General features: G+C 37.6%; 1 protein-coding gene across 6 annotated transcripts in view; it reads left to right on the top strand.

Annotated features, from left to right (window-relative positions):
- The window catches only part of NCOA2 (nuclear receptor coactivator 2), a 189729-nt gene that overhangs the window by 122292 nt on the left and 45679 nt on the right, over positions 1-21758 (top strand). For all 6 annotated transcript variants that reach the window (XM_032127338.1, XM_032127351.1, XM_032127331.1 and 3 more), the window contains 3 exons: positions 14512-14615; positions 19415-19592; positions 20979-21164. In XM_032127338.1, coding sequence (XP_031983229.1) covers positions 14512-14615; positions 19415-19592; positions 20979-21164 — 468 coding nt within the window. The remainder of the gene's footprint in view (positions 1-14511; positions 14616-19414; positions 19593-20978; positions 21165-21758) is intronic.

Here is a 21758-nt window from a genome sequence, read left to right as displayed (position 1 = left end):
ATGGTAGTAAAAATGTCTTGCATAAGAGACATGGAGACATCTCTTCCTGAAATTTTGGGTTTTAGAGGCTGCCTCTTTGGTAAGGGTATTGTTCTCAGACTGCATTTAAATTGTCACTGGGTGCTTTAAACTTCAAAACTTCACAGGTTTATTCAGGGTTTCTTTTGCAGTTTATCATGTAATCTCTTATGAACTGTAAATATCATAAATTCCTTTAGCATTTTATTTGAGGGGAAAATAAAATACAGAAATATAGACTGACATCCATCCCTTCACAGTATGAACTAAGCTTTTGAGTCTAGTGTTTCTCACCGGCTGTTCTGTTTTTAGAGGTGTCTGGTCAGAAACAAAGGCTGAGTTTAGGCGCTAAAAAAAAATGCTGAGCTTAGGTGTTAAAGAACAAATTGGGGCCTTCTGACTTGAGTCTTAATGATAGTGTTTGTAGTCCCTTGTTGCTGGATGGTTGCAGTGTAAAAGGTGCTGACTGTAGAACACCAGATCTTTCTGTGTGCTTTAGATTAGTGAATGCAATGTCTTAATCTCAGCAGCACATAAAGCAAGTAAATGAAGGAGACTTCATGTTACCTTGGCTCTCTGTCTGCAGCTTAATTTATGGAATAGCAAATTAATTCGCTGTGAATAGTGATGATACTTCAGTCAAAAAAGGATCATCTATTTTAAGGAATCTAGGTTTTGTTACTCAGCTTTTATGTTTTATTTTTAAAGACTGCAGCTTGAAAAGCAATAATATAATATTTACTCACAATAGGGTGCAATGCCTTTCATACCACATTTGAATCCTGGAAACCTGTGAATTCACAGCACACTGAAGAAGCATTGATCAAAGGCTGCTCTGTGTTCAAACTAGAACCACAATAATTGCATCTCTTCTAAGTCATGCATTTTGTTATTGCTGTAAAAGATTCTGTGTATGGACAGTTAGTTAGAAATAGGGGTCCTTGAATGTGGAATCACCAAGGATATGAAAAACAATAAGTCACCTATTACTCTTTCAGCTTTCCGTTTCTTTTATGAAAACCCACAGTGGGCAACTGGGGGAAAATCACAGACTGAAGACTGAAGGATGACATGGCAAGTGATCAGTTGCTTGCTCTGTCGTGAACACTGTTGAGCTAATAGTGAATGCCCTCAGACAAACCACTAGAGAGTCGATACATACATGCCTTCTGTTTCCTTTCATCATTACAGGGTGTTGGCACATCTCTGTGTATTTCACAAGACAAGGGGTACTCTTAATATATTTGCTACACACTTAAACACACTCATACTCTCTTTCCCTTCTTTAACTTGCAAAAGATCAGAGCAAATGTCAGAAAGAGGAGACAGAGAAGTCCATAAATTTAAGTTCTGCTAAAGTGGATAACTCCATAAACCATAAATCCATAAAGTAGGTACTCCATAATTGGAGATGCTTCAGATATCCCCATGTTATCTGAATAAGTATCCTCATGCCCCTTCGGATGAAGCAGCCATGTTGTATCTCCCTTCACTGAGGCCCAAGTCACCTCAGAGCAGAAATGTGTGTCCCTGCACCTTGCTTTGCTCACTGGCACAAAACAAAATGGAGCTCCATGGTGTACCTGCCACACAGGACTACAGCACACAAAGGCAGGATACAGCCTAACAGCTGGAATTTGTGACCAACTCATATGGAAGGTGCAGATTGTTAATGGAAAGTTGACTGAAATCTGGAGCAGCTTAATGAAGAAATTGGTAGGTTCTGTCAGCCCTCCCAAAGAAGTCTGAATGTTCTTCAGAATATTCAGCAGAAGTTCTTGTCATGATGCAGGAGTTGGTGAAACATTTGGGGATGTGTAACAGAGAGCTGGCTAGACAGTTAGAACGGTTCCTTGTCATCTTGACATGTGTGATCATGAAGAGCACTAGCCTTATACTGGTACTTTTTCTCCTGAGGCACAATTTCCTAGAAAGACTTGGAGCAACCTGCAATTCCCGTGATTCTTCTGATGGAGATGTCATCCAGAGACAAATTAGGTGTGCGCCTATATTCAACACTGAAGAGGAAGTGTGTTTAAATATAACATTTAATCTACTTGGAAATGAAAAAAAAAAAAAAAAAGAAGAAGAGGAAGAGATATCAAGGTTGTAATGTCTAAATATAGGCTGGAAAATTTAGAGGGACCCTCATTTAGGTTTTTCTTGGTTTGTTTGTCTTGATGTTTGGTGGAAAAATATCAAGGTATTTTGTGCCAATAACATAAAATTCTTCCTGTCTTGCTTCTTTTGTATAAGACCTTTCACCATCTTGAGTTGAAGGAAATATTTGAATGGTTGGGGGAGGGGGGGGTTTCTATCTTTAGTTGTTTCTTTATATCCTCATTGACTTTTCTGAATGCAATGCTCCCTGTTACTAATTGTCAAAAGTGGAGTTTTATGTGGAATGGTTTTTCTTTGTATTTTCAAATTTTCCCGCATTTTTTGTAGGGTTTTCTTTTTAAGCCTGTACTGTTTTCTTTTCAGTAATTGTCCTGGGTTTTGTTTTTCACATCTTCCCACTCATGCTGTCTCTTGCCTTTGGTGTGGCTTTAGCCATAATTTTAGGACCAACAACACCATACCTGTGACAGTTTTATTCCATTCACTATCATCCCTCTGATATGGTTTTTACTCTTTGTTGCTGCAGTAAGAAATCATCACATAGTTTAGGGAATGTGACAAAAGTTGCTAATGAACCGTTGAGTGTTACACTGATGAAAATCAAGGATTACTGTGATTACTGTTGAGCTTGAAAGTTGAGCCACCATCTGTCTATCTGCAAGAGGTGCTGATTTTATGTGAACATTGTAGTATGGATTGTCAGGCCATTGTAGTTAATGTTCAAAATATAATTTTGTGTTTGCAGTTGGCAGATAAATATATAAAAATATAAATATGCCCAGTAAGCTTTTTTCCCCTTACTTTTTAATCAATGATACAGGCAGAGAAGCCAGTCTGTAAAACCTTTACTAAATATAAATGAGGGAGGATATTGGCTTTCTCGGGGTCATTGTGAATTATGGTGCAAGAATACTCTTCCTTTCCCTGAGCTATGTGATGGTCATGGGCATTGCCATTCTTTCTTTCTTTGAAGCTCAGACAAGGAGCATATATCCTTTATCTCAAGGGCTTGAGTGCTTTCCGGAGGAAGGGGTATGGTTTCTTCTGTTGTTTTTTGTGGGGATTTTTGTTGGGTTAGTTGGTTGGTTTATTTAATAAGGACTTTGGTCCAGGTCTGCAAATAGCTTAGAATTTTGAAACCTAGCTCGAAGCCCAGTATCCTTAAGTGTTTAGACTGATGAGAGCGTGCAATACTGTGGAAATAACAGCTGTTATGTAGAAGGTCTCACCTGTTGGTGCTCTAATGGGTAAAATGTAAAATGAGGAGCAGGCAGCCATGTTCCTTTTTGCAAGCAAATAAGTAAATTGCAGACTGGAGGGAAACGTTCTGCATTATTGCTTCTGATGTAATGCGCAGGCTTGGCTGCAGACCTGCGTTACCGGCCTTCGTGCCAAGGAGGGACACGGCTGGAGGCAGACCATAATCTTCAACATTTCCTGGTCAAAGCCACATTTGTTCATCATATTCAGGGTGACGATTGCCCAACGGGGGCCACTCACTCCCACCCTGTGCCGTGTCAGGAGTTTGGGGCTGGGAAGAGCAGCAAGGCTACAGAGCTGGCTGGGCAGCACCCACTGGCACAACATGGAGCATCCTTTCCACTGAGCTCTTAGCTGCCCATGGTTAGGGGAACTGTTAAAACAACTCAAAGTTTCTTCTCAGAAGAGAACTGATAAAACTCACTGAGAAAATAGAGAAAATAATACCATTAGTGTTTAATAATTTTTCTGTTTATGGATTATACTGATATGTTTCAGACTGGGTGCTGATCCCCGCTTCATGAATCTGAATTAGAGAAGCAGAGATGGTAGCGCCTAATTAATTAAGTTTTAAGTATGGTTCAGTCTATTGAAGGGAGCCCATTTGTACCTATCAGTGCTATTAGCAGACATTTTAAAATGTCTGCTAATTAGTATGTGACAGAACAAATTAATGCAATTGAGGTTAAAAGTGACTTTGTCTGGATGTAAATCTTAGCAACGAGATAAGCCAAGATTTTCTAGGGTAATGAAAAAAGATCTCTTAATTTTAGAGAATATTTTAAACAGTGCATGTTAATAATCATTACCTTTCTTCTCACAGCCGTGCTGTATTCATAATGTACTTGAAGTAACATAGTCACTGTTGAAATATATGAAATTAATCTTAAACACAATTTCATAAAGGACTTGGATTAAAAAATCCCTTTAAATAACTAACATGCAGAAATAAACAGTTTCTTTTAAGATGGTTTTGTTTTTCCATCTGCTTTCTTTGCAGTAATAGGAAAGTTTCTCTTTCTAAATTGCCTTGAAAATTTGGCTGAAGTCTGTGATGGTGGGTTAGACAATTAAGAAGAGGGGCCCAAGCTTCTATTTCTGAACACTGGGCTGTTATAGAAGAAAACTTTACTTGTCCTTAATGATTTAGAGCTTTTTTGCAAAAGATTTATCTACCATAATCTGGACTATTAGAAGCAGTAGGAGCCCTGTAATCCGTGTTGACATGGACACGTTTAATTAAACCTGTTTCTGTTCTTCCTTAGCTGTCTTCAATTATTTGTGCTCCATTTTGGCCTACGCTTTATTATGGAAACTGCTTTTCACGGGCTTATAGGGAGCCCGTGATCCATCATATTTCTTTTTTGTGGACCACATTTAGGTCTCTTGAAAACTTATGCAGTTGTCAATGGCAGTTTATAAAAGCAAAAAGATCTTTGCCTGTTGTTGTGGATGATCTGGTGTGTCAGAAAGATTTATTATCAGCATCCTAAAATAAGACAGATATTTTGTAATCATGGCGATGTGGCATTCGAAGAAAGGGAGTCAGTCATCTGTTTCCTTTTAACAGCTGGTTGAGTACAGAAAAGTAAGGCTTCAAGAAACAGAGTCTGGCTAGATTAATATTCCTTTCTAGTATGTTATTTTGGCCTAAGTTTTGGAAACCTATAAGCTTAATTAGCTTGGCAACTGCATTACAGATTCTAGTCTAAAGAGTGCTAACCCTTATATCTGTATTTTCAAAATCTTCCCTGTGTTTTTACATGTCAAAGAACCAATTGGTGGGCTGTTAACATTTATAAAAGCAATATATTATTTCTGAGACCATGGTGGAGCCCTGTTTTGAATGAAATTATCAGATTCTGCCATGTTTCTTGTCTTTGAAAACATTAGCTCAGCCAAAATATTAAAGAACATTGGGCTCCTACCATTTAGATATTCACATTAATACTGTTTTGAGAGATGAATTATCAAAATAAGATGAGGTTACTCATTAGGTAAATATCTAACACTTATAAAATTGCAAATGCCAAAAAATACAGTAAAATTTTCTGTCCTAATTCAGTACATACCAAAAAAAATAATTACTTTGTTAAACTGAGTGATGCCAAATATTTGTATCTAATATTTCAGTGCAGAGGTCAGTTAGCTTGGCTCTTTCTTTTGAAATGCAGCCATATTAATGTAACAGATTTTAAGTCAATGGTGATGGATATGTGGTGTTTGTTATCATGCACAGTTGAGTAGTTTACGTGAGTGTTTTGAAATCATCTAAATAGCAACAGATGCAAAATCGTTTCCTGGATGTGTTTGTGTATACAGCCACAGATACATATATTTGAATCTGCTTATCTGATTCTAGCACAGAATAATAAGTGACTGATTAAGTTGAGGGTATTTTGGGGTAAGGCACTGATAGCCAATGTACTTAATCTAACACATGTACTCCTTTATTGTTGGAGTACTGTATTTTAGGCCTGTATTAAATACTGTAAATTACACTATAATCAATCAGATATTTGTTATTATACTGGTTACTAGACATTCTTAGGAAATGTAAATGCAAAACCAGAGCTCCAAACCCCGGTATTTAAAAACGCATTTTAAAACCAGTGAAAATTATAAATTCTCAGCATCATCCTGGATTTAGGCCTTTTGATAAGGAAATTCCCTGGACAGGGCACCTTTGATGATTTATTTACTTTGATGATTTATTTATTTAGATATTTCTCTAATCGGTCAGTATAGACTGGAAAGATAATGTTGGTGGTCTTTTTGGGGAAAAGAGACAGAATAACTTTAAAACATAGGAATCTATAAATGTACATTTAATTTTTCTGTTTGCGAGTTAAGCGCAACCTTTCATTTCATATAAAAACATGTGTTGAACATACTCAAATATTTCAGTAAACTAAGACCTGTCTAAAAATTTCCCCAGAGTGAAACTATACCTAGTTATATTCTTTTCCACCTTTTTGAAAATATAGTGGAAAGGGTTAATATTGCAGCATGTCCGGGGATTCCATAGGTGATGGTCATGAAGGAAGCTTAATTCCATGTTCCAGAGATGAAAAACAACTTTCCACTCACAATGTGGTAGTTTCACACATCACCACAAGTTGTAAATGAGGCATGGGGTGAGAAATAGTTTCTGGATTCAGGGTTCCATTTAGTCTTAGTTTAGATTTCACTTAAAGGGTAGTATAGCAGTTGTCTGTCTGTGTCTTTACTGATAAATAAAAGTACTAGAAATAATATCACCAAAGAAATTATTTTGATTGCTGTGTTGTGTCATATTTTTTGGTGTGCTGGGGTTGGATCAAGCCATTGAAGATCTGAGGTCCTGGATTTGAGTCTTCACTTGAGTCTTCACTTGAGCAGCAGCAGCAAGAAGGTTGTAATTCTGGGTTTTACTTCAGTCCCCAGTTCTTAACTTACCAGAGACTAGTGACCTTCTGAGGTGATATCAAGTAAGAATAATCTCTTGCCCACTGCATTAAGTAGAAAAATCCGCGGATGGTAGGTACAAAGTTCTGTAAATAATGCTGTTTCTGTAAATAACATCACTTTTATAACAGCTGTCACTGTTATATCCAAGAGTTAGCAATCTTCAGAGAAGTTATTTAAGTGTGTTTATGGATGGGATTCTGCCTCAGTGCTCTGAGTGGTGCCACATGCCAGGAATGCAGCACTGCGATACCCCAGCTTATGGGGCTTGGAGACAACTGGATCCTGGGGCCAGAGCAGGAAGGAGTGGGCACTGCAACTGCTGCCCCTGTCTTCTTCCTCACTTTCAGGAAGCAGACCATTGAGTTTTGTAGTAATGAGAAGGAAAAGAAGTCATAGGTGTTGATGACAGCAAAGACGGCAAAATGAGAGGGAGAAAGAAACCAAGGAAAAGGTAGTAAAATGCTTATTGAAATATTTAGCAAAAAATGCATACAGAGATAATAGGCACCTTTCTCTCCAGCAGTTAAATATTATTCTTGGTAAGTTGAATTTCATTATTTTTGTCCTTGTTCCAGTTTAACTGAGCTGGGGGCAATTATTTCTCAGGCAGTACTTCTTACACAAGGTGTATTGAGTGACAAAAATGCTGACTTGTACAAGAAAAGAAGGATGGCAAAAATGTCAAAATTATTAAGAGACAAAACTAGTATTAATTTTAGGTATTATTACTTCCATTTGTTGCTATTTCTAAATCCATCCTGGGTTTTCAGTGCTCGTTTTCTTTTCACTGTCCATGAAAATTTTATATGCTGGCTACTGTTACTGACTTTTCTAAGAGCAGGACTTCACTCAAAGCTTGAAAAGCTCCATGAATGTTTACCTCTATTTGAAGGTTTTGTGAGAATGTGAAGCTTTCCATAGAGTTAGTGCCTTAGTGATGCTTTTTTACCATGGGAAGGGTGCCTCAGTGATGCTTTTTTACCATGGGAAGGTGGGGCAGGTATGTATACGATAGGAGAGCAGCTGCACCAGTTAGAGCAGCTTGCACTGGAAAAAAGACATCGCAGTGTTGTAAGTGCTGCGACTCCTGAGCGAGTAATTTCACTTACAGCTTTCCAAGGGTTTTTAGCTTAAGCCCTAGGGTCATTTTCATGTAAGTGTGCTTCCACCAGCAATAGTAAATGTGAAGCTAAACCATGTGGGTGTGATGAGCAGAGCAGAACATGGGGAGATGAGTTGGGCAGGCGAGCATGCAGTGGGAGTGCAGCCCTTTTCAAGCAAAGGGGAGCAGGGCTGACAGGAGGGCTGGGTCAGGGAGGTGGGCAAAGCTGTGCTCGCAGTGAATAAACGTGCTGAGAAAAAGTGCAGCTGTGCTTTTTTAATATGCACTGCAGGAGATTTCAGCAGCCTGATGATATATCATGCATTAATGTTGAAAAGATAAACACATTTGGAGAGCACAGGAAGGCCTTGTGTTTTTATGCTAGCAGAATGCTTCCTAATGAATAAGAACGTGCTGCTGGCTTCACAGAGCCATATGGCAGCTTTTCTAATTTTAGTTCGGTGCAGATGCATAATTCTCCCTTGTTTTACCTCCTAAAACCTTCCTGAGATGTTGCATAGTTTTTCCTGTAAGACTTGATCTATAGTTTCTGGGGGGAAATATGGATTCAAGAATCTAAGAGCTGCTTTGCTCTGGACAGATGTGTGCTGTGTGATGAAAGAGCAACCTCACTATATAATCACTTCCCTAAAATAGTAGCTAACTTTATTCACAAGGATGGGATAAGCTGGTCTTAAAATTGATTGCTGAAATAGTTGCTGTTTCTTAGGCACTGGTGTTTTGAAAAATTGCTTGCTTTCAGGGAATAAAAACAACTTGTATTGAGGCAATGGGAACTGGGTGAGAACGTGCAGGGGGATATCAAGTTTCATGTGAGCCATGGATCGTAGTGCTTTGAATTACACAGCTACAAGGCAGAGCTGCTTTCCCTGTGGTTAACCAAGCATCAAAATAACTTGCACGTTCTTCACTGCTTTACTTCATCAGGTGTAGTGATCCAAAACTACTCACATTACCAAATACAATTTTTTGGTTTTTTCTCTTCTGTGTTTTATTCAAGTTGATAAATTTGAAGGCATTTTCTGTATGGCCCTATTCATGTTAAAAACCTCCTGTCCCATTACCACAGTCAATGTAATTACTTAGCAGTAGTTACACACAGATGTTATTACATCCAATATTTGAAATGTTATTTAATCTAATACTCAAAACTGTAAGGTTAGCTAAAATATAGCCTTTGCTAAGTATACTTTCTGCTCTATGTTAGCATTAGTTTTTAATAGTGTATCTACCCTTATCTTTGGACAGTTAGATACTTCTGCTGTTTTCTTGGTTGTTTAGATGTTATTTTTGCACAGCAATTCAGAAGGATCATGCAGGGCAAACAGAAATATGAATGAGGCAAGACAAAAGTAGTTGGCTAATACATACAAAAAATGGAGAAGATAAGTTGTTTTCAAGGCAGTTCCAGTGTAAAATCAAATTGCATGTTTAAACTTTGTATAGCATTTACATTCACTTTCAAGTGATGTTGCTGCTACTGTTACAAGGATCTTGATTTGTATGGGGTTTTTTAAGGTGCAGAGTTGAGCTTTCTAGTGTCACTTATTACAAATATCTTTGTTTATATTTTTTAATCTATTGTACAAATAAGGGTATGTGATTTGAGGTAAGTGTGGCATTTCAATAGCAATTCCAGAAAATTACAAAGAGCGGGGAGTATATATCTGGGAAACTGTTTTAAACAGTATTGGATAATTAACTTGAATTTACCTGTTACAGGGGGTTATCTTGCTTGACTTTTTTCTTTGGTGGTTTTTAGAGCATGGGTTCTTCCCTGTCCAGGGAACCCAGATCCTTCACCAGCATCTATTTTTTGCTCTTTTTGTTCTGTGAAGACCCTTAAATGTTGCTCCATTGAAAAATGAGCTAAATCTGCATTGATGCCAATTTTCTCTTTTGAATTATGCTGCTCCTTTTTGAAATTCCTGCAGAGGCTAATTTTTACCCTTTTAATTCAAAAATGCATTTTGTTTTTGCAGAGAGCACAAAGGGGAAAATATTTCTGTAGCAGATTTCCTTAAGGAAGTTGGAGCAGAACACAGACAAAGAGAGCTTTTTTAGTGGTTCAGCTGGTCCTGCCTGCCCACCTGTAGGAAAGTAATGTTTGAAACACAACCAAGAGAAGGTGATGCGATCAATAACACTTCAGAGTCTGCTGTCAGAAATGCAGGGAGGACTGACATAGCTTGAATTGGGAGACTGGAAAACCAAGAAGGCTTGCTAAGTTAAAATGTAGCAGGAGACTTCCAGCTATTGCTTTTGGCTTCTCTTTCTCTGACTTACGAATTTCTGTTAAACTAATGTGATTTCACAACGGTTTGCTTTCAGAATCTGGAATAAGCTTTGAATAAAGCTTGAGGCTTCCCACTCATAAGTTTGTCAGAAAATATTTTTGAGGGCTTTTTTTTCCTTCTTTATTCTGTATGTTACACGTAGAAAAGTAAATACAGTTTATGATCACTAGGAAGATGTCCAATTGAAAATATTAATATGTATTTTAGTATAATACTGCTTATGCAATTGTAAACATACCCCCAGTTTAAAGTCTAAATTACACACATCACTAAAATACTACATCATTGGATATATATATTCTTTGTAGTATCTCTCTCAGGGGTACTTGTATTTTATTTAAATTTTTTTCTCTCTCTAGGCTAAACTCTTAATTGAGCAGAGCTAATAATTATTTCATGTGCATGAAGTTTATACCACTGTAATTCAGATAAAATATGCTGGATCTCGGGTAGCCATATTCATAAGGATGGGACCAGTTTCTAATTTAATACTCCTTCTCCAGTGCAGAATTCCCTGTATGGAGATGAAGGCATGGGAAGTCCCTTTCCATCCTGCTCACTTCCTCTGGCAGCAAAGGGCTGTATTTCTCTTTCCACACTCTTTCTCTGCTGCCCTTTGGCCACTATGCCTGTAGGACACCTGGTAACACTTGCTGACATTTAACAGGGGCGTCGCTGTTCTAGGAGGGGGCATCACTGGGACGTGCGAGGTCAGGGAACCAGCTCCCACTCCCCATGTGGCTGCAGTGGAAAAATCTAGTGGCTGTGGTTAGTCACAGGGTAATACCAACGATTCTCATGGAGCTGGAAAAACAGGGTTCTGAGAGGCTTTGCAAGGTTGGGCCTTTACAGCTATTTTCCTAAGCCCTGACATTCAAAAATGATTGATCTAGTGTAGAAATTATAAACTCTCTGTGCTTTAAATTTCTTTGTAGGGCCCCCAGTGAACTTGAAAAAGATTGGAGTAAAAGTAAAAAAGGGAAAGTAAACTTTACAGTTTTGCACCACTACTTAACACCAGAAGCTGAAACTGTTAAGAAAAATCAAGAACACTGACTTGTGATAATGCATAAGTGTTGTCAGAATTAGAAAATCATGTATCAATGATTGGTTTTTTTCCAGCCTTCCTGCAACAAATTTTTGTTGTCAATTGGCCCCACGTGCAGTATCACTGAGGGAAAGATTTGCATTTCAAGACATTCCCCATGACTGACTGTCAAGACGACACTGCTGACAGGATTTGCACTTACTGTTCTTTGTATGTGCTGATAGAGTCTACACAAGGGGCTTTCTAGATCAATCAAAAATGGATAATTCATTGCATAGCTGAACATTATTAGTAGCTGCAGTTTATAACAATGACGTAAATTACAGCTGGTTCTACTCAGAACCTGAGGCCTTGGTTTCCTATACAATGCCAATTGAATTTAAGTGTGGCATGTGGCCTGGATGCGTAACCTCTTCTAAGCTCTCCAGCTACTTGAATTCTTACACAATTAAGTTACAGATCCAATTATGAAGTCCATAATTTTGGAGCACTTGTTATTTATAATGCTTTTCAGAGTGCCTAGCCAAATGTCGTGAGTAGTGTAGTGTACATTGTCACCGTCTTTGGGAAAAGCAGGTAGGTAACGTTTGAGTATAAATAGCGTTTTCATATTTTCTCCATTCATTGCGCTTTTTCCATGAGAAAGCACTGAGTTTATTGATCCCACAAAGATGTTGGGCCCTCTGAGGAAAAGCGTGTCAAAGGGAAAAGAAAATGAAGAAGTCAAATGATTGTGAGGGACAGCTGGTGATGAAACAGAAGCAGTCAGGGATCAAACAGTCAAAATGGAGAAACAGGGGAGCAGAGAGGAAACCAGCTGCTTTCAGGAACTGGATGTGAGGTTTGAGAGATCCTTAGTCTGACCTGGTATTGCAGTTTCTGTGTTGATTACTATTATAGTAATTAAAAATGTCTTCTTTTTCCTTTGTATAAAACCTCATCAGTGTGCATAAAAGAAAACAGTTGTTTTTATAGATGTTATGGGTGGTTTGTATAAACTCCATGGTTATAAGAGTGAAAAAAATCATCAGCAAATACTTCGTATTATGTGAAAAGTAACCAGGAAAAGTAGTTTTTAAACTGGTGACATGAGGAAACTGTAATTAATGTGCTTGCACACCATTGTTGGATCATATCTGCAGCCCCTCCATTTCTGGCTCATAGAGAATAATCCCATGTTCTCCCATAATCAAGACGGTATCAATGGCTGAAGCAGTGGTAGAATGAGAGCAGGAAGCTGGTATCCCTGTCCATTATAATATTTTGCAGTGTGAAAACAGAGATCACTTTATGCTACCAGGAACAGATGGGAAACAGATATCATCACTGGCTTTATTAAAAGCTCAACTCTATTTTTAGAATTCTTCTAGAATTTTTAGAACATGTTTTCAGTTTTGTATCATCATATGGTGCCAACTCTGCTGTGTTGTAGCATGGGAAGGATTGTTCAATTGTTTTTCTGTTACACCTAATTTCTGCTTTTTGCCAAAACAAGAAGGGTAAGGAAAAAAATAAAATCCCACCCCTAGTCTAAACCAGAAATACTAATTTAACATCCTGGTGAGTTTAAGTGGCAGAGGAAACATTAGTAGTTATTTCTAGTGAATTTATTTCTATCAGATTATGCTAATCAGAATGATTTAAAATTACTCCATTAGTTGCAACAATCCATCTTCAGAGCGATTTTGTGTTAAGTCATTATTCACAATGTTGTTATATAGTGTATAACACCTAAGACGACAGCTAAAATTTTTGTGGCTCTTTTCATGAAAGCAAGAAACCATATAAATCTAGGATGAGACAGGCCGAGTGAGCAAAGCCTTATTGCCAGCGGGTGATTGCTGATAGGAGAACACCCAGGGCTTCACAAATGCAGTTCCTTTACTCTATGTCTGAGCAGCATGTATTCACACTGACCTTAAAACCTACGCTAAGGAAAGTTCAGAAGAACTTCACCTGCACTATTGCAGATCTACAGACAGTGGAAAATACTGCACATTTGGATACATTTCAATTTGTATGAACGATGCTTTAATTTCCACTAAAGGTGATTTTCCAAAGGCCCTTTGCTCCATCCGCACATGGTACTTTCAGTAATTCCTACAATGGATGTTCTTCTGCTTTATTGTTGTAGAAGGCATAAATTCTTGTTATCATTATTTCAGTGTGCTTTCATGTTTATTAAAACAATCTATTGCATCATACTAAAAATAAGAAGTTTCTAATTATTTTTAATATTCTAGGTTGCAGGATGGCCCTAGCTTTTACATAACTGCTGTGTGAAAAATAATAAAAGAATGTTTTGAGTATAGAACTAACAACACAAAGTAACTTGTTTCATTAATTTGCAATGTACAATATGCATTAGAATGTGTATTTTACATAGTATTTTTATTACTTTTATTAATTCATCTTTAAACAAGAATATCATTCTTGGAATAGAAAAACTAATGCAGTTCATTACTTGATAGGAATTATAAACCCATTAGGTTTGAAAGTTCTGTGAATATGCCTTACATTTGGAGTTGGGTATAATCTGTGACGCTGTATACAACATATTATAACATATTGTAACGTATGGCATTATGTTCCAGAAACCTGAAATCATTATTTTCTTGCCTGTAATTTTCAAATACAGCACTTGAACTTTTATGTAGTTCTAATAACACATTGGTAAATAAGGTGGTATGAAAATTACGTGATAGTAGGAACGTGGGTGGAGGCATGGGAACAGAACTGAGACCGCTGTTTCTCGGTACTGAAACTGTAGATTGTGGACTTATGTTTTTCCTTCTAAATATAGCAGTCATGGAAAAGCTCTGCAGCTGTAAGCTTTGCATGCTCTTTTAGATCAGTCTTCTACTACACCTTGATCCTGGTTTTTGTTCACTGCGCCTTTATAACAAGCCCTTGTCTTTGCCCACTGTTAGGCTCTATAGTTTAGTAAAACGTCTAGCAGAGAAACATCAGAAATTATTTTATTTGTGTCATAAGACCTGAAAACTGAGAAGCAAATAGCTATGAGATGCAATAGCTATGCATCCGTTGAATCATTATGGGAGACTGTCTAATCTCACTTTCAGAACTGCTGCACTGTAAGCGTTTCACAGTTCTTCTCAGTACTCTGTGGCCTCTTGGTGTATCAGCGAAAGATCAGTCTGCTGTCGCTTAACACATCGTTTTCTCTCTTGCAGAAAAAGCAGCAGCAGCTAATGAAGATGAAGTGCAAAAAGCAGATGTATCGTCCACAGGTCAGAGTGTCATCGACAAGGATGCACTTGGACCAATGATGCTTGAGGTAAAGAGCACAAAATCCCTTTATTTAGGGCTGTTCTGCTCCTCCTAGGGCAAATGAAATGAACAGGTGTAGGCAGAGGTTGCCGTAAAGGAATGTTCAAGAGATACAAGCCCTCCTGGCTACTTGGAATTATGTCATTAAAGAGCAGGCAGCATATTTATTTCTCTTGCATTCAGTGATGAAACTCTCTTTAACTTGAAGTAGGGAGAGGCAGAGAGAATTATGCTTCTTCTTAACACAGAAAACTTGAGGAGCTTCAGCTGGTAGCAAGTCTTGGGTGTCTGCTTGTTTTTTGTTGTTATGTCTGTTGTTATTTGTTCTGAACCACAACAGCTGTGGAAGACCTGTTGCACCTAAACATTGACTTATATATACTGTAATATACAAGTGAATAATATTCCTCTAAAATTGCATGTCATTGCTATACTGCTTTAATATTTTATCATTTCAGCTCTTGAAGCAGGACTCTTCCCTCTAGAATATGAAAGTAATCTAAGAGAGATTTTCAAGATGTGTATTTCAGTTTGTTCAGTTAAGATTTCTGTCTGATTTTAGCTGTTATTTTGATACCCCAAAAGGCAGTATGATTCAAGCCTAGCTTCCAAATGTGTTAGCAGTAATGTTGGGTAGGTGTGTTATCAGGGATCCTTATGTCATGTGCTGCTGTCCTTTGGCACTACTGCTTTATCTGCTTAAGCTCACTTGCAAACTGTTTATTCCTGTTCTGGCTGTGGACTTTATCCATAAGGAAGAATAAATGTTACTTTAGATAACATAGAACACAAACTCTGAATCAATCTAAAGGAACCAGCTTTGGCAGAAGCATAATTATTCTGTTATTTCTGAATGCATGTTTAACAGTTTTAAGTATCTGCATTATTTTTCATAATTGGTCGAATGAGGGCATAGTTTTCTATACTGCGTATGAAATAAAAGCTCCAAATTCACACTGCATAACATCAAATTAGACAGGTTGGAGACGTTGTTCTCTGAAAAGTGGGGGTAACAAATTAATTGATTAAATTTAATATTTATTATACATACTCACTGAATTGAATGTTGTTGTTTTTGCTATCAAGCAAGGTTATGCATTCATCTCTTACACTGGTATGTTAAAATTTATCTTTAATTTCCTATTAATTGTAAGGACCTGTTTTAATCACAGGGAAAATAAGAACAAGATGATATTTTTCCTAGCTTATCCTGTTTGATTGGCTGTTGCAGCAAACATGACGTGTAAAATCACCCATCTATTCTGGTGTTGCATTTAATTTAGTTTAGTTTTCCTTTGCATTTTAACAATGAAATATTGTGGAACTTAATTAATGAACCGTGGTCCTTTTGCGCCAGGAAACTTAAAAAGGACTGAAAGTGGTTATGTATTTGCTGTGGAAAGGCTACAGGTACTTCCTTTGTGTCTTTATCGCCTTAAGGAAATGCAATTAAGTTATTTCATCTTTACAGAACCCCTTTATACAATCTCTTAAAAAAACCTACCCTTTTTCATTGCCAAATAAGAATAAAAATGGCAATGCTGATGAACAGTTTATTAGTTGATTTGGTTTAGAAATGTATGTTTTTATTAAAGAATAAAACTAAAGAATCCTCAAAATAATGAGTGTTTCCTGCTGAAGAAAGTGAGTAAAATTCATCAGGCAGCTGCCTCTGAGGAATATTTTAACATATTTCTTGCTTAAAGCATAAAGTAGATAGGCAGAAAGTGTGGAAAAATAGTCAAGAGGGAAATGACAACATGTCAAAGAACACAAATGTATTTTCTGTTCCAATATATAATCTAAAATATCTGTTTTCTTGATTTCTCGTCCATCATATTGTCCCTTATTTGTTCATCCATTTTCCCAATAGCTCTGAAGAAAAGTTTTTGATTGTGGTGGCTTACATCTGGGGACAGAATTAAGAAATTATTGCAAAAGTGGAAGCTTCTAAAATATTCAAGTGTCTTGGTGCACTAACTTCCTCAAAAGCCTGCTGCTGCTCACCTGCAGGATTATTTTCTTAATAGAATAGAAAGAAATGGGAGACTGAATACAGGGCCTTTATTACTCTAAGTCCAGATGGGCGCATCTGTGATCAACTCAAGGAACAGCTGTGAGGGAACAGCACAGAGAGCACTTCTTTGCCAAAGAAGTTGCCACTCTAGGAAACAGTAGGGAAAACTGAAGATTATTGTGGGATGCCAGTAACTCTCATAATCTCTTGCTTGCCATCTCCACCTTTGAAAATTTTCTCCTTAGGACTCCAATAAACATCTGTGATGGCTTTGGTTTTGCAACCCTTATGAATTGATGTATGGACAGCTGCCAAGCAGGATGGTTCAGCCAAACCCACATCCTTCTGCCAGCTCTAAATACCATGGCTTCTATGGTTGGCCAGCTGGGGAGTGATGTGGCTAGCATCGCTTTTTTCTTTACTTAGTTTTCAGACAGCTCAGCTTTCTGGTCCAGCTGTTCATAGCCTCACACAGTACAGGTTGCTGTTGTGATGTAGGAAGTACTAAATTAAACAGGCCATGCTTACACTGGCTTCAAGTAGTGGTGAAATGCAGCCTAAGACACTAATCCATAGCAGAGATGCTGATAGAAAGTTGTACTAGAGCCTTGGTTTATTAATTAATTTGTAAATCTTTTTAGTTAAAATAAATACTACTCAGCAGGAAAAGGTAATGAAAGTTAAGAAAGTATATAAAAAGTAGGGATCTCAGAAAGAAAGTAAATCAACAGGAGGAACCAAGAATTATCAGAAACAACAAGAAGGCAAAAAACAACACCAGAGATTAGAATTTGTGACAACAGGAGAAAAAAGACCTAGTTTATCTTAATTTAGAGGCAGTCAGGAAAAGTATACACTTATACATTTATTTGTGTATTTTATTATGTTGTAATTTAAAATTGGAACAAAGAAAGCGTTTGTCAGCCATTGGCTCAGCTGCTCTGCTTGCATTGTGCTTTCACTGACCTTCCCCTGGAGCAGAATCATTATCTAACTTATCAAATTTAGTTTGGGAAGAGCTTCTGGAGCTTATGTGTTCCTACCTCCCACTGCAAGGTGGTCTGAGTAGAGCAGGTGGCCCAGATCTGAGTCCAGCCAAGGTTTGAATATCTCTGGAGAAGGGGGGTTTGCAGCTCTTCCCATATCTGACCACCTTCACGGTGGAATTTTTTTTCCTTGAATCTGCTTGAAGTTTCCTGACTTGCAACCTGTGTCTGTTGCATCTCATCCTTCCCTTGTAAACCTCTAACCTAGAGCCCGGCTCTGTCTTCTCTTTAGCCTCCTGCTGGGTGGCTGAAGGCAGAAGTAAAATCCATCGTTAGCCTTCTCTTTTATTGTCTGGATTTGCTAACTGCTCAGTACTGTGCAATATTTTAAACATCTCTTTTTAACCAGTGGACTTGAGAACTGCCTTTTAAGACCAACACATGAGTTATACAGTATACAAGTTGGGTCATATCAAAAATGCCTTGTGCTTGCTGTGGCAGCTCCTCCTTGTTAGACTGTTTTGCGGTGAGCTGTGTTCAGATTTAGTATGGATCCACTTGGTTCTGACCCACAATGAATTGTGTGTGGCCTGGTTTTCTGATTTATTTCTGTCCCTGGAGATACAATAACAACTCTTCTAGTGATTTCCTGCCAGTCCTTAGAGAGGTGTATAAATCAGGCAAAGCTGCAGAAGTCTGTGTAGGTTGTTAATTGAATGCTTAGACCAAAAGCTTTTGTTCTTTTAAGTTAAACTGTATCCCCCCCCTTTATCTGCTCATATGACATAAAGTTAGAGGGATGAATTCTGATACATTTCTACTATCTGCAGTCATGCTTGCATCTTAAGAAAAATAAAGTTTGCATGAGAATTGCTTACCAATACTCACAATTTTACTTCATCATCATTAGGTAGAAGTGATATGTGGCTTAGGCTTCAGATAACACAGGGCAGATATCTTGGAAAGAATGCGGCAGCTAGGTTGTCACTGTCACAAGAGATAAGAAAGGAAACCAATCAGCAGAAAATACTAATGTAGACACTTCCTCACAGAAACTTTAAGTCCTTTGGAAAACCATGAAGCTGAGTTGAAGAGGTGAAAATCTGATTCTTGTTCCCTGGATGATGGGTAGATTGAATTAAACTGGTGTCAAATTATAAAAAAATGAAAGCAGTCCTAGGAGCAGAGGCTAAAGCTCCCTCATCTCACTGCTCACTGCCTGCTCTCAGCTCCCTTTGCCCTTCTCTGCTTTTAATGACTCATGTTCCCAGCTGCATGGGACCTCACCTCTATGAAGATGCACTGCTGGGGATGGGGAGAGAGTCATTCCTTCTGCCAGTGTTTTCCTTGCCTTGTGCCAGCATGTCCTGTGGTGTTTTCCTGGGATCAGTCTTCCTGTACTGCATAGAGGAGTGAACAGGCTGTGAGTTTAGCAGAACCATCTTGTGGTCCAAGTTTCTTACCTCATACACAGGCAGACAGATAGAGAACAACATCTTCCATTATTTCTGTTTGTTTGTGTGGGGTGGGGGGTTTGGTTTGTTTCCATGTGTGAGTTTCATTGTTTTGCAAGGTGTGCATCTTTCTTTGCTTTTACACTAGTTTCATATAACGAAGATTAGATGCTCAATCTGAAATGTGTCCTTTGCTATTACAGACAATTATATAAGGACTGGGGTGGATGCAGAAAGATTCAGATTCTTCTGAACTGAGTATTTATTTTCTCTGTATTTTGTTAATCTGATTGTTTGGTATTGTGGCTCTCTCACTTTCTCTCTCTGGTTTTCTGTTTTTCCCCCTTAGGCCCTAGATGGGTTCTTCTTTGTAGTGAACCCAGAAGGTAATGTTGTGTTTGTTTCTGAGAATGTGACGCAGTACCTGAGGTACAACCAAGAAGAGCTGATGAACACAAGCATATATAGCATCCTGCATGTAGGGGACCACAATGAATTTGTCAAAATCCTGCTGCCAAAATCCTTAGGTATATAACTTTTCCTTGCATCATACCATTACTTATTTAACTTTGGTTTTATAAGTCGGCATTTCAGTAACTTAAGTTAATGTCCTGACACTACTTACAGTTTCATCATATACATTATTTATTTTTAATGTATATATAGACTATGAATGATTAATATTATACTCAAAAGCATCCTCCACTCTTTTCAACTTCTTCTTTGTTAAAATTGCTCTTAGTAACTCATGTTAGCTGATATTTTTTAATGGATCTTCGGAGTGAAACACTAAAAGACAGCATTAGCAATGTGAACTCTCTGTTAGTTCTCTGTCTAGGCTGCTCGTTCCAAGAATGGCCGGGGAAAGGAGGAATATAAAAGAATAATCAGAAACCTCCTTACACTAGAATTTTTATTTTAATGTTTTTATGCTCAGCAGTATTTACTCTTGACTTTCAAAACCTGTTTTTGTTAGTTGCAGCCATTTTTGGATTCATATTAATATTAGTTTTAATGTCATTGAGTTTTGGAGGAGATGAAAAGAAAGTCAATACTGGGTGCCTCATTTACTCACAGCGTTTAAAAAGTATTCAATTCACTTTAGCATTTTATTACTGTACTTACATACTCTGAAGAAGCAAAAATGTAAATGGCTAAAGTCAATATATTACTGCATTTATTGCATTTTATGACTGAAGAGGGCAAGTGAAGAGTATTTTAAATATGACCCTGCCATTTCCTAATGTGGTGTAACATTAATTTGCTCTGACTGATGTCTAGTACCTGTATTTGTGCATCTCAGGATTTTGTTTCTTTTTTTACTTGTCTTAAGCACTGTGTTAAGCTTTAGTTTTATCCATCACTCCACACAGGTAATTTCAACCCTTCAGTCTTTCCCATTGTAGCTGAGACTGTGTGTTTCAATATTCCCTATTGTATTGCTTCCTGTTTTTATAAATGCATATCAGTTTCGTTTCTTTCCCTTTCTAATCTGGACAGATATTTTTATACAATGCAGCCATGTCTTTTAGTAGTACCTTTTACTGGAAAGATCCTACATGCTGCCTTAATTTTTCCAGTCTCATAAATCAACTTGATCTACCCAGTGAGCTTTTGCTGTACTGTATAACTTTGACATGCGCCAATATTTAGCCTTTTATTCTGCTTTTCTACTATGTCATTTTAAGTCACTTGAAAAAACAAATTAGCAGCGCTCTTAAAATCTGTTAAGTTTATAAATGACCTTGTTAGGTGCTGGTTTGGGCTTTAATATTAAAATTAGATTGTTATTGTTGTTAAATGAGCTTGTTTCCCAACCAGTTTGTAAAGCATCTTGATTAATTTCCTGTGGATAAGCAGCAGAAATGCCTGGTACCAGATTTATCTCACTATCTGATTTTGCTTTTGCTCAGTGAATGGGGGATCTTGGTCTGGTGACACTCCTAGGCGTAATAGCCATACCTTTAATTGTCGGATGCTGGTAAAACCTCTTGCTGATTCTGAAGAAGGCCATGATAACCAGGAAGCACATCAGAAATATGAAACTATGCAGTGCTTTGCTGTTTCTCAACCAAATTCCTTCAAGGAGGACGGTGAAGGTAATTATCATTTCCAGTTTTTGTTAGTGCACTTTCAGTGCAGTCGATAAAGTGACCTCTAATTCCTGAAAATTGGAAAAATTCTTAGTTTTTTTTTCCTTTTTTGATTTAACTGTAGAAATGTACTTTTGTCTTGGCTATGAGTGTATACACTTGCATGCACCTACTTGTTAAACCAGCTGAGAGAACTGAGAGAAATTCTGTTTACCTCAAAGAGAGATACCCTAGTTTTATATTGCTGCAATTGTAAGAAAAATGTAGCTGACTGGGAAGAAAGTTTCAAAGGGCAGTTTTTTGAATTCTTAGAATTTGAAGACAATCGTGGTTCACCATTTCCTTTACCATTTACTACTTCAGCAGGTAAATTTCCTCAGATTGTTTTGTAAGTATTCAGGTAAGTAAAAATGGTTATCGTGAAGGTGCGTTCTCAGGAACAGCAAGCGTTTGGGGCAAGTTTAAGAAATTTGGCTTAGAAGGTATGGAATGGTGAGTGTTGAAGAAATGTGCTCTTTGTGCATGCAGTACATTCTTTTTTATTACTTAACCTCATAAGTGGTTGAGCTACTACAGGTATATTCATAAACATGTGCCAGT

The sequence above is a fragment of the Corvus moneduloides genome, chromosome 1, assembly GCF_009650955.1.
Source record: "Corvus moneduloides isolate bCorMon1 chromosome 1, bCorMon1.pri, whole genome shotgun sequence".
Classification (NCBI taxonomy): Eukaryota; Metazoa; Chordata; class Aves; order Passeriformes; family Corvidae; genus Corvus; species Corvus moneduloides.
Note: the sequence above shows the minus strand (reverse complement) of the source record. Positions and strands in the feature narration are given on the sequence as shown.